This window comes from Enhydra lutris, unplaced genomic scaffold (assembly GCF_002288905.1).
Source record: "Enhydra lutris kenyoni isolate GAN:26980312 unplaced genomic scaffold, ASM228890v2 scaffoldscaffold7, whole genome shotgun sequence".
In the NCBI taxonomy this organism is placed as follows: Eukaryota; Metazoa; Chordata; class Mammalia; order Carnivora; family Mustelidae; genus Enhydra; species Enhydra lutris.
The window spans coordinates 25,553,534-25,567,265 of NW_019154091.1; the positions used below are offsets into that span (position 1 = coordinate 25,553,534).

Sequence of the window (13,732 nt, forward strand, 5' to 3'; positions counted from 1 at the left end):
TTCAGCTCAGGAAAAATGATGTAAAATTTGTGACAGATAGTTTTTGATAAAATATTTCACAAAAATAGTGTCAGATGCTAATAGAAGACTTCAGAGGTATTCCCTCAACCTTTAAATAAAACAAAAACAAACAAAACCTCAGTAAGAAGTTTATAATGTTTAACTTTTATTTGGTGTTAATTCTCCATCAGGTATCATGTTAAGCAACTTACACATTGTTTAAGCTTTCACAACAAAATTAGGATGAAAGATTCCAAAGCTGCACTTCTTAACCACTAGGCTACAATGCCTTAAAAATCAACCAAATGTAAATAATGGGGGATGAAGAAAAAAAGGAAGTTTAACTCAAAGTTCAGCATGGTTCATGATCAGTCACCAGGGCTACCACTTACTGTAATTAAGTTAGATGAGTTAACTGCATTATGCGTTTAGAGGGTCTAAGAGGAGTCAATGTGAAAAGGAGTCAATGGTATCTCAGGTCAGTTACTTTCTACCCCTATGTCTCATTTTCTTTTCTTCATCGCCTTTACTTATTTATATCTAGAATTATTTCAGGGGCACCTGGGTGGCTTAGTCTGGTATCTGACTCCTGGTTTCAGCTCAGGTCATGATCTCAGGTCAGGGTTGTGAGGTTCAGCCCTACACAGGGTCTGGGCTCAGTACAGACTCTGTTTGAGATCCTCTTCCTCTCCCTCTGTGCCACCTGCCTCCCACCTCTGGTTCTCTCTCTAAAATAAATAAATCTTAAAAAAATAAAATTATTTCATTACTGTCTGTCACATGCCTTACCTCACTAAATCATAAGTTCAGTAATACCAAGAAACTTGTCTTTCTTAATCAATGTTATATTGCCAGTGTCTTACCTTGTTCCCAACATACATTTGGGACTATCCCAAAGGAATGTATAAATGATTGACCTTCCCTTGACTTAAATGGTAGAATTTTAGATTTACAAACTATGCTTTAAACGATTATATTAAAAGACATGCATTATTAGCAATTTACTAGGGTTTCATTTCTTAGATTGGCTAAGATACACTGGAAGAAGGGGAGGAGCAGCAGGCAGAGGGAGAGGGAAAAGCAGGCTCCCCATTGGTAGGGAGCCGGATGTGGGGCTCGATCAGAGGACCCTGGGATCATGACCTGAGCCAAAGGCAGATCCTTAAAGACTGAGTCACCCAGGCACCCAAGGCTACTAATTTTAATGAGATTGGAGATGACAAAAGAAAATCTATGTGCTTTAAAATGGAAAAAAAAAAATGGAATATAGTTATTAAACATGAGCATTACAATAGATGACTTCAGGCAGTTTGAAATGTAAAGGAATGAGCATGTAGAGAAGAAATTCTCAAACTTTTTGGTTTCAAGACCCCTTTACACTCTAAAACTTGGGGACGCCAGAAAACTATCCGGTGCATTCTAGATACTGGTATGTATCATATCAGAAATTAAGAAATTTAATTTAAAAGTATTCATTATTTCACCTAAAAACAATACATCAATTAAATATTAACATAAAAGAATCTTATATAAGAAAAGTAACTATTTTCCAAAACAAAAAAATTGAGTGGCACGGTCTTACATTTTTGCAAACCTCTTTAATGTCTGCTTTAACTGCAGATGACTGGGTTTTATTATCTGCTTCCTTTTTCAATGTTTCCATATCACATGTTATGTAGTCTCCGGAAAACTCCACTGTACACTTGTGAGAGAATGAGACTGCAAAAGGCAGATAATGTTTTAATATTATTATGGAAATACTTTCGACTTCTCCGACTTCTTTTAACGCGTCTGGGGGCCACACTTTGTGGACCACTGTTTTAAGAGTTAACATTAGTCAATCCATCATCAGTTGAAAAATAGCCATGTTTCACGGGCCTGAGGATTTACATAAAATTTATTTTTTCAGCAAGATGAAACAACAGTGTCCTCATTATAAGGCATCCAGAGAGTAAACAAACATTGCCATTTTCATCCATCAAAAAAACTGAAGTAGAAATGAGGGACTGCACGTTAGGTAAAAGGATGGAAGGTAAGGGATGAGGAGGCAGCTCCGGAAGCCACTGAGACCCACCGAGTTAGGACACGCAAAACTGCAGAAGACGCCGCCAAGGTGGTCAGGAGGAAAGAGCTGTTGTTCTTAGGGGAAAGTACGGGCGAGGAAGGAAAATGGTTACCCGGCACCACGGAGTTGAAGGAATTAGGCCGGGATAGGAACGGGAGGCAGCTGCCCCACCCCGCTTTCACGCCTCCATGAACCAGGCAGAGGAGAACGGGGTGGGCCAGGGGCAAGGCGAGCGAGTCAAGGGCCTTCCCGGGTACCTAAGGGGTTGTGATTTCTTTTCTTGTGCAGTGGGGAGAAAAGAGACAGCGCGGCGCGTAGCAGGGGGCCGAGGCGGGAACCCGAGGACCCCCAAGCACTTCGCAGAGGGTGTGGAGGTCGTCCAGGAAGAAGGACAGTTCTGTTGCTAGGCAACCCGTCCTGGGCCCTCCTCTCGCTCGCGTTGCTAGGAGACGGCGAGGCCTGGGGGGGCAGCGGAGCGGGCCCTACGTGCTGACGCTAATTGTATATGAGCGCGAGCGGCGGGCTCTCGGGTCTTTTTTAGCGCCATCTGCTCGCGGCGCCGCCTCCTGCTCCTCCCGCCGCCGCCCTGAGTCACTGCCTGCGCAGCTCCGACCGCCTGGCTCCCCGTGCTAGCCACCGGTAACGGATGGGGGGGTCTGAAAGGGAAAGGGGAACGTAGGATCGGTCAGGCGGCCTGCGCGGAGGGAAGGGACAGGGGAATGAGAGTGAGGGCCTCTGGCCTCCGGGGCCTCCCGGGTCGTCCAGTGAGGCCGGAGCCTGAGCCGTCCGCTGAGTTTCGTCCCCGTAGCCTGAGAGGGCCTCGAGGATTGGCTGGCGCTTTACTCGGGAACGGCTGAGGAGACGCGGAGGGTCGGCGGGGCCTGCGAGGCCCGGGGGCCGTGCTGGTGTGCGCCGAGGTTCCCTGAGCCCCACCGGCTTCTCCGCGCGGACGGCAGCGAGGCCGCGGTTTTGCCTCCCAGTCCCCAGCGGTACGGCCGCTGTCTCTTCAAGGCTGCCGGGGTGCGGGCCGGGTTCGAGTGCGTAGCCCACCGCTTCCTCGACACCCCCGCTTCCTCAAAAATAATCCCCGGAGGGAGGCCGCTGGGGGATGGAGAGAACGGCGGAGGCTGCGAATTCCGATGGGAGGGAGGGGATGTGAAGGGACGCGGCCCGGAGGGGGCGGGGAGGCTTCGAGGCTCCTGGGCTCTCCGCCCACTGGAGGCGGTGACGGTGCTGGGAGGGGAAACCCCGGAGGCTTCCCTAGACGCGTGGCCGTCGCTGGGCTTGATTGGAGACGGGGTCTGGGTTGTCCTCACTTTACTGAGAGTTGTAGGGGTGGTGGGATGTGAAAATTAAGAGTAAACAAGTTTAGCTTTTGGCTTTCAAACTCCTACCTGCTTCTCTTTGGTCTTAATCATTTTATTGGTAACAGGAAAGTATGAGTGTTAGATGGGTGATGAAGCATGGCCTCTACTGCTAGGATTTTAAAGAATTCACGCTTGTGAAGGGGTCGTGTTAGCTGTTGTTAACACGGGATTTTTTTGTGAACCTCCAGTACAGTTAGAATTTAAATGGGTGTCTTGACCGGGATTTCATTACCTGGGGAGAAGTGATCCTAATTAATCTAATCCTGTAAACGGTTCTAAGAAGAAAATAAACGATTTTTTGTTTTTAGTCTATACTTTAATTCTATTATGACTTCTTTCACATTCTTACAAATTAGTTCCTTCATTGAAGTTCCCAGAAGAGGTTACTTAACTAGTTGTTTTTATAATGAATGGGGGCGCTGGGTGTAGGAAGTATGGGTGGAAATAGGCGTTAATGTAAACTTAATGGGTCAGGTTTGTAGCCTGCTGTCTTGTCAATGCTGCTACTAATAAAAGGAGGCATTGAAGGGAGCTGGGAATGCAGCCCTATTTGGGAGGGCTAGGCTTTCAGAGTAGAGAAAGAACGAATTCGGCACGTAATGTCCTCAAGGAGCCCCTATTTTAGATCATCACTGATAAATGATTAGTAACTAGTTCTGTAAGGACTGCACTTTTAAGTCTCTGAACATTGCCTGGTTTCAGAAGAGCTGTAAAACGGAATTTGCTGTTTTTGAAGATAGGTAGCATCAACGTATCTTTTAAAAGTAATATTTAATTGGGCGCCTGGGTGGCTCAGTGGGTTAAGTCGCTGCCTTCGGCTCAGGTCATGATCTCAGGGTCCAGGGATCGAGTCCCGCATCGGGCTCTCTGCTTGGCAGGGAGCCTGCTTCCCTCCCTCTCTCTGCCTGCCTCTCCGTCTACTTGTGATCTCTCTCTGTCAAATAAATAAATAAAATCTTTAAAAAAAAATAAATAAAAGTAATATTTAATTAAGTCCTCTTTTCTTGTCAACCCACGTTAACACTTCTGTACTTAAAATACACATTACCTTTGGATAGGGGAAAATATTACATATAGAATAACTTGTTTAAATTGTTGAGGTAAATAATGGTTTACAGTGATCTTCTGGGCCTAAGTCTCGTGCTTGTTGGAAGTTGTTCAAATTAAATAAAAATTTTAAAAAATTAAGTTCAGTTAATGGTCCAAATCTAAAATGTGCAATTTACTTCTAAGAAGACTGGTCCTGGGTCCCCTGGGTGGCTCAGTGGGTTAAAGCCTCTGCCTTCTGCTCAGGTCATGATCCCAGGGTCCTGGGGGAGCCTGCTTCCCTACTCTCTCTCTGCCTGCCTCTCTGCCTGCTTGTCATCTCTGTCTGTCAAATAAATAAAATCTTTAAAAAGAAAAAAAGAAGACTGGTCCTTTGGAGGATAGATGGAATCAAACATTGGTTATGAAACCTTGACTTCATAGATTATCAGGTCAACGTTATGTTAATTTGATAAATACAACTTCAGAAAAATTCATCATACCAGTTTGAAAAACCTGTAAATTTTATCTATTGCAAAGTACCTATTTTTGATACTGGGCCTGTTGACAAAATACTAAGCCAATGCTAAATGTGGCACATGACTGATCTTGTTCGCTGGAGATTTAAACGACCAAAACCCAACACTTGTACCAGAATTAATTTAGTCCAAAATGCTGTTGCTCATTTTATTACTTACCCATCTTGTCCATATTCTCTCCAAGTGACTGAATTCTAACCCCCCAAATTATATTTTAAAAAGTCCTTTTGTAGGAAAAGGGGCTAAAAGAGGCAAAATCTATTGGACTTAAAGAATGAAGAAGATATCAAAATCAAATACTACATCTTTGCTCATTTTTTGATTGGTTGTAAATTTGAAATGTTAATGAAAATAAGATGAGAGAGGATGAGTCCTGATCAGTTTTGAAAACTTATGATCAGTCTATTCAGATCCTCAAGTCTAAATCAGACCTGCCATTATTTGTGTTTTTATTTGATTCTCTGAGTATTTTAGCATCTATTTGGATATAATATCTTTAAAAACAGCAAAAAAGCATTGGTTAGCTAGCTATAAAATGTTCAGTTGTAGTGAATGCTATTAAAAAGCGGGGACAGAGTAGTATTTAACATTCTTTACATCAAGGACCCATTTAATGGTGATTTTAAGTGCCATTTCTTAATAATTTCATCTGAATAAGAAGTTCCCCTTTTTGGGCAGAGTAGGTTTTAGAAGGTGAACATTGTTGCTTTCACCCATCCTTGTAAGTTGTTTTGTACATTGATATCAGACTACTAGATCACATTACTGCACTTGCCATCCAAAGTGGCCTCTGTATTTTTGGTTATCAACTCTGCCTTTTACACTACATGGTTTGATACATTTTTATTTGTTCAGAAATTTTGTACTTTTTAATTTTTATTGGGAAAGGGGGTTGTAATTTTGAAGAACCTATTACATTTAATTAACTGTTATATTTAATTAATTATACTTAATTATTTTCTAAGGTAAAGAGGGTACAGAAGAACACAACAGAGGAAAATAATGTAAGAGCACAAATTACTTCGTATTATTAGATAATTTAATGCTTCTAGAAGTAGGTAGTGTCAGCATTTTATGTGAACCCGAGGTACAGAGCAGTTAAAGGACTTCTTCAAGGTTACATAACTGAGCAATGACGACTTACCATGAGGCTTTTGTATTGGTTTTTAAAGGGAGTTCCCTTGGTTTAAACTGTTACACTATACATCAGCTTGGAATTCATAAGCACAGTTCTTTGGATTCCACTGTGCTCTAAGGAAAGGCAACAGTATTTATTTATGGTCAGGGGTCTTCCAACATGGAATTTGTTTACATATGGTAGTTGAGTGATGGCTCCTAAGCTTTTTGTCTGGTGTGTGTGTGTGTGTGTGTGTGTGTGTGTAATTCTCCCCTCATGCGAATAAATTGGTTTTGTTTGTTATTGCTTGGTGAATATTCACCAGATTTTCAGTCCAGCCCAGGTCTGTTTCTGTGCTGTGGGATTAGATGATGATCTAGAAAATTGAGCTCCCTTGGACTAGAAGTTATGTAGTGTTCTCAAATAGGAGTCCATTTGGTGAGCCTAAAGAATAGGATATTCTAACGATGAGGTTGTGCTGGAGCCAAATCAAGTATTGAGCCCTTGGACCACTGAAAACGTTATTTATAGAACAACAGTGTCTTAAATATAGATTTGCTTAAAAGTTCATTTGGAGGGAGATGTGAGGTCTCAGGTAAGGGGAATCTTACTATTGGTTCCCTTGAACTCTTGCTTTAAAATATTTGTAATTTTTCATGATTGGTTGTTTCCCTATGAAGTATGTCATTTTTATGTAAAGGAACATCATCTATTTTATTACAGTATAATCTACGTAACAGTAGGCTGATAGAGCAGGTACTTTGGTTTTTTGGATGATACTGGACATCACATGGGTTTTGAAAGTCAGATTTTTAATTACTAGGTTCTTAGCTTTTGTGTGTTGCCGAGCAAGTTGCTTAGTATTTTATCCGTAGATAGGAGGAAAGCCTAGAATAGTTCCTTACTGAGTAGGCTTCATAAATGTTCGCTTTCTTTACTTCTCATTGAAAGTCAGGAGAACTTATTCAGAGTCAGGTTTTCTGGAATGGTGAGAAGTTATTTGGTAACACATGTCTGGACATCCAACTACTACAAGAGCACAAAATATAACCAGTTTGTGGTGTAATTCAGGGACTTGTTTACCCTTTTCAGTGGAAGATTTTTTGTGTGTTCAAGTTCTCAGGTTAAGATTTGCCTTCATTCACATTGTTACGAACAGTATCTTTGAGATCTTCTGCACATTACATATACTGGGTAGTAAATACACTATTGTAGAATGACCTTTTTATTTTTAGTATTGCTTTTCCTTAAACTTTATTTTTAGTTGTTAATAACAGTTATACCCGCTTTCTTTTGGTTAGGATTATATTTTACTGGAAAACTATATCCTTATGTTATAGATAGGTTTCTTATAAATGGAATGTAGTTGTATTTTCTTAAATCCTGCCTGACGCTTTTTAATGGGAACCTTTAGTTGATTTATCTTCACCACTGACTTAATGTTGCGGTAGTTTTAATTTTTTTAACACACTACACAGTGGTGATACTTAAAAATGTTTATTTATATATATGAAGTTATCCTTTTTGCCCCTCATTTCTTCTTGGAAATTAGTTCTTCCATTTGGGATCACTTGCCTTCTGCCTGAAGAATATACTTAATAGAATATATGAGAGAGCTGGAGGCATATTTTCCAGAAAATACCTGTTTCACATTCATTCTTAGAAGGTGTTTTTGTTATAATATTCTAAGATCCTTGGCTATTTTTAGCACATTGAGGACTCTTGTCTTTTGTGTCTATTGAAGAGAAGGTAGCTGTGTGTCTTTTATGGCTTTAAGCTGAGTATTTTCTTTGTGTTTTTGAGGTGACTTGTCTTTAATGTCTTGCCTTATCACTGATACTTCTAACTGTAGGTTTCTTTTTGATTTATCATGATTGGGATTTGTAGGGCTAACCCCATCAGTTCTGGTGGAATTTGTAGGGCTGTCTTCCATCAGTTCTGGAAAATTCTTGGGTTTTCATTTTTTTTTTTAAAAGATTTTATTTATTTATTTATTTGACAGAGACATAGAGAACACAAGTAGGCAGAGAGGCAGGCAGAGGGAGAAGGAGAAGCAGGCTCCCCACCAAGCAGGGAGCCCGATCGTAGGACCTTGGGATTATGACCGGAGCTGAAGGCAGCTGCTGAACTGACTGCACCACCCCAGGTGCCCTCTTAGCTTTTCATTTTTTTCAAGTATTTTATGCATTCTCTCCTTAACTCCTAGAACTTGTATTAAATCTTCATTAGACTCTCTTGTATCCTGAAATATCTTTTAACATCAGTTAAAACCGATAAAACATCCCATTTTCTAGCCTTTAGTCTCTGCCATATTTTGGAAGATTTCTTCTAAGCTTGCATCCCTCAATTATCTTTCCATCTGTGTTTAGTCTACTGATAAACCTGCCCATTTGGCCTGATTTCCATTATTTTATTTCTCAAAGTTCTCTCATTCTTTGCTGGATTTGCTTTATCACCTTTAATAGATGGCTGTTCTTTGCAGACACTGCATTTTCAAACTCAATAAGCATGGTTGTCATTTGTCTATGTTTATAAGTTTATTTATAGTCCTTTTGACAATATTTAAATCTTTGGGGCAGGTTTCTATTGTATTCTTTCTGTTGTCCTTACTGCTCTTGAAAACTACTTGTATAAATTATTTGAGGTCTAGAATGAAGGTGCCTTTCTCATTTGGTTGTATAGATACTTAGGAACATGATCAGGCTGACCATTTAAAGCTCATGGCTTGAGGTTTTGGGACAACACTAGTAAGTGATTCTAGTTTATTTGTCCAAGAGAACTGGTTTATCATCCTTGATAATATAGCACTTTGCTTAATGTGGAGGGTTGCTATAAAGATTTCCCACCTTGGATAGGTCTGGGGCTTTTGATTTTACCTCTCAGTAGTTAAAACGTTGCTTTTAAGATTTCAGCAAATGTTTATTCTGGACTTGGAATTATTTTATGCAGAGTTGGTCTGCATAATTTAGCTTGTCACTACCAGAAATGGAAATTCTTCTGAACTCTTAGAAAGTAATTTCATGTCTGATAAATAAAATTTTCATTGATTTAATTTAATGTTGAGTGCAGTAAAAAAACAAAAACAAAAACAAAAAAACCAACAAAACTAATGGAGGTATTAATGGAAACTTGTGTTTTTTTTTTAATGTGATCTGATTGTCTGAGAATCACCTACATCAGGGGCTGGGGTTTCTTGTTTAGAATGGAGATTTTTGGGTCTACTCTCTCAGACCTCTTCGTTCAGAATCTGGGCATGGGGATTAATCTCTTTCTCTTTTAAAGAACTTAGTTGTAGTTTTAGATTTACAGAAAAGTTGTAGAGCTACTCTCTAGAGAGTTCCCACATGCCCCTTACCCAGTTTTCCTCCTTAATGTTAACATCTTAATGTTACCGTGGCACATTTATTGGTTAGTCTGTACATTTTAAGGATCATCTCAGCTAATTATTTTGCAGAAATATTGACCCTGTGCTGAGATAATTAAAAATGGACAGAACTGAAAAGCTTATATTTATTGAATGTTCAGTAGTTATCAAACGCAGGTTAAGTCTTTTATAAATTTGTGTCTTTTTTAAAAAAAATATTTTATTTATTTGACAGAGATCACAAGTAGACAGAGGCAGGCAGAGAGAGAGAGAGAGGGAAGCAGGCTTCCTGCTGAGCAGAGAGCCTGATGTGGGGCTCGATCCCAGGACCCTGAGATCATGACCTGAGCTGCAGGCAGCGGCTTAACCCACTGAGCTACCCAGGCGCCCCATAAATTTGGGTCTTAATAAGAGTAGTCCAATAAAGGAATAGATTTTTTCATATTTTTGTAGGTGGTGAATAAGACCAGAAGTCATTTGCCTGAGCTAGATCTTTACAAAGCTGGTGTCAACCCAAATGATTTGACTACAAAATTAGGTCTGCTTTAGAAAACAGAAGTGTGTATAACCAAGAAATCTAACTCAGCTAGAGTGGGCAGGGCATAGTGGAGAAAGTATCTCTGAAGAAGTAAATACCATCCTGTTCTGTCTTGAATCATCTTTAATAAAGAATCAAAGAATTTCATTTAAAGCATTTGAATTCTAAATGTGACCCCATGAAATGGACAGGGAAGGTAGCAGTGTAGCCATTCTTCTGAGTACATTTTAAAATGTTACAAAAATCTGAATTTACAAGTTTGGGGGGTTGTTTTATATTTTTGATAATTGCTGGACTTGACTTCAACCCAGCAAATTCCAAAATATTAGCAAAATGTATTTAAAATATATTTTTTTTAATTTTATTTATTTATTTGACAGACAGAGATCACAAGTAGGCAGAGAGGCAGGCAGAGAGAGAGGAAGGGAAGCAGGCTCCCTGCAGAGCAGAGAGCCCGACACGGGACCCGATCCCAGGACCCTGGGATCATGACCCGAGCCGAAGGCAGCGGCCCAACCCACCGAGCCACCCAGGCGCCCCAGCAAAATGTATTTAAATATGGAAAAACCAAATATAAGTTCTCATTTTCTCCCAGCCTTTAATATGGAAAAACCAAATATAAGTTCTCATTTTCTCCCAGCCTTTTCTTAAAGGCGACTATTACTAGGTTTCTGGTATATCTGTTCAGAAATGTTTTATTCATAAAGTATGTGCATGAGTATGCATGTTCATGTGTGTGTATACACACACACATACATACGTATGTATACACACACACACACACACACATGCATATATATATATTCCTGTCCAGATTGAATTCTGCCATAAGCCCTGTGCTCTTTCTGTATCTGCTTCATCGACTGCAAAGCATTTCATTTTATGCACATTCCATGCTAATACTAAGTTTATTTTTGATGAGATAAGTAATTGTACCTGCTCTGTACATAAGCTTTATATATTATTATTCTGAAGGATGCAGTGCAGCGACTGGCAAAAGCACATATAATCCCTGTAATATGAGTCTTGTGCTCTGGTTAGTTGGGAAAGATAGATCTTAGTCAAATAATCACACTAATTTGTAATTACAAACTTGAGACATCTTATGATGGAAAGAAGTGGGGCTTTCTAGGAGTGTGTACAACCAAGAAGTCTTATTTAGCCAGAATATACAGGTTGGAGAAGCCTCTCTGAAAAAGTAAAACTGAGCCAAGAGCCAAAGGTTATGTTAACTGAATTTTGGAAGAACCTAGGCAAACATGATAAAGCATAGAGCTTGAGATTCATATTATTTTTTTTATATATTAGAGTCTCACAAATGAATAACTAAAGCTGGGGACAGACATTTTTAAGGTTTCTTGTATTACTATTCCAAAATTACTCTCCAGAAAGAACATAAGCCATATTTAAGACTGCATGTTCACCACCATTTTCCCTGCATTAAAAGAGGAGTCTTGCTGATTTGATAGACAAACTGGAATCCTACTTGTATTTCTTTGATGATTAAGATTCAATATTTTTCTTATTTTTGAATTAATATTTCTTCATAATTATTTGCTAAATATTTTGTTAATGTTGGCTAATTACCCAGCATCACTAGAGAAATTTATCAGTGCTATTAGAAATTATTTAAAGCAAAAATATTTAAAGTAGAATAGGATACATTATTAGGAAGAAATATTTTCTTCAGTTTGTTCAAAGGATGGATGTTGGCTCACTAATAATACTCCACATATTAGCTCTTGACTGCTGAAATCAGTAACTCTTCTTAACTCATAGAAAACATGTTGATAAGAGGAATCACACCTTGTAGCTTTCTGAGAGTTAAAAGTCTATGGTTTTAAATTACTAAAAGATAAAAACTTGATTTTAATGTGGGATCCTAAGCTTGATTTAGATAATTTTTTTTGGTAGTCTGTGCATTCATTATGTGTGGCATTAGCCATTTTCCTGCTTGAATATAACATGTTTTACCTTCAGTTTTCTTCTTCTAAAAGAAGTATTCTTTAAGTTAATACTAATCTGTAGCGGGGAAAAAATTTAGGATATTTGCTGGATGGGTTCTAACAGTATTTTGATGTAAGGTAACCAAGAATTTGTTGACAGTGTGCCAGCATATCCAGGGTAGCAGGGTGGGGGGTGTGGTCCTTATCAGTGATAAGACAGGAGGTACTGAAAAGATGGGGAAGGTTTACTTGAAAAAGATTGGGACCCAGAGCTTTAAAACTGTTATTAAGTTGTTTAAAGGACTAACTTTTTTTTTTTTTTTTTTTTTTTTTTTTTTAAGATTTAATTTATTTGACAGAGACGAGAGGGAATGCAGGCAGGGGAGTGGGAGAGGGATAAGCAAGCTTCCCGCTGAGCAGGGAGCCCCCATGCAGGGACTCCATCCTAGGACCCAGGGATCTTGACCTGAGTGGAGGGCAGCTGCTTAATGACTAAGCCACCCAGGTGCCCCAGGACTAACTTGATGCAAAGATTATTAAACTTTTTAGGAAGATCTTTGGGGGCATAATGGTGGCAGATTTCGGCTTTTTAACATGAATTTGATAAGAATTAATACCGTTAAAAATGAAGTGGGTTCTGTGAGGTACTAAGTCTAAGCAAAAATTGATCATTTGTATGTTAAAAGAGTTTGAATAAAGACCTCTTGTATTCTTTTCTGTGATACTAGCATACATCAGATTCTTTACCAGCAGTCCTATTATGAAATGTTCTTACATAGTAGTCTAAAAGCCTAGTAATAACTTCATTATTTTTAGCAGTATCCTCTGAAAAATTACTTTGGGGGCTAGTATGAAAGTCCATGTATATGTGCCATGATTTTTCTTCTTAACACTGATTTTTTTTTTTTTTTTAAGATTTTATTTATTTGAAAGAGAATGAGAGAGCAAGTGTTAGAGCATGAGGGGGAGGGGCAGAGGGAGAAGCAGACTCCCCGCTGAGCAGGGAGGCCCAGGCCTTGCAGGAATCATCCTACAGGACTCCAGGATCATGACCTGAGCCAAAGGCAGTTGCTCAACCAACTGAGCCACCCAGGCACCCAACAGTGATGTGTTTTTAATGGGAGTATACGTTCCTTCTTGGGTTGGTTCTCAGTGTGGTGCTGATTTAAAGGGTTTGGGCATCAAATGTTTTTAATGGTTTTAAATACATTTTATATATATATATATATATATATATATATATGTATATTTTGTTAACATTGGCATTTCTCTCCATAGATATTTGGAGTTCTTAACAACATGGCAGACATTGACAAGTAAGTGCCAGATAGTTGTTTTTTTGTTTGTTTTTTGCTTTTCCCAGAGATTGGGCTTCACTTTGTACTCTGATGTAATTAATAGTAGTAATAATAACATTATAAAAATGTATGGTAAAGACTGATACTTAATACCTGCCGATATAATAGATGGGTACAGTGTATCCAAAACAAAATGTAGTATATATAATCATTGTCTTTAATAAACCATTTGCCAGTGATTATTCTTAGGAATGTGCTGAGCACAGAAATGAGTAAGAAATACTTGCAAAATCCATTTTTACCATATGTGTATTACCCAAAGACTTTACTACTTCCATATTAGTGTATCCTACAAACAAGATAAAGAGTGTATGAAATGTATATGTAGAGTTTAGGATACTTATATTTGAGTTTTTAAAAGTAAAACATTAGTATTAGAAGCCCAGTGTCCCTCTTCTCAGTTGCATCCTCC

General features: G+C 39.1%; 1 protein-coding gene across 3 annotated transcripts in view; it reads left to right on the plus strand.

Moving 5' to 3' along the window:
* The first annotated feature begins 2,568 nt into the window (after positions 1 to 2,568).
* LOC111142047 (nucleosome assembly protein 1 like 1) overlaps positions 2,569 to 13,732 on the plus strand; it is a 34,981-nt gene continuing 23,817 nt past the window's right edge. For all 3 annotated transcript variants that reach the window (XM_022494976.1, XM_022494977.1, XM_022494978.1), the window contains exons 1-2: positions 2,569 to 2,704; positions 13,241 to 13,278. In XM_022494976.1, the coding sequence (XP_022350684.1) occupies positions 13,262 to 13,278 (17 nt within the window). In that variant the 5' untranslated portion in view covers positions 2,569 to 2,704; positions 13,241 to 13,261. The remainder of the gene's footprint in view (positions 2,705 to 13,240; positions 13,279 to 13,732) is intronic.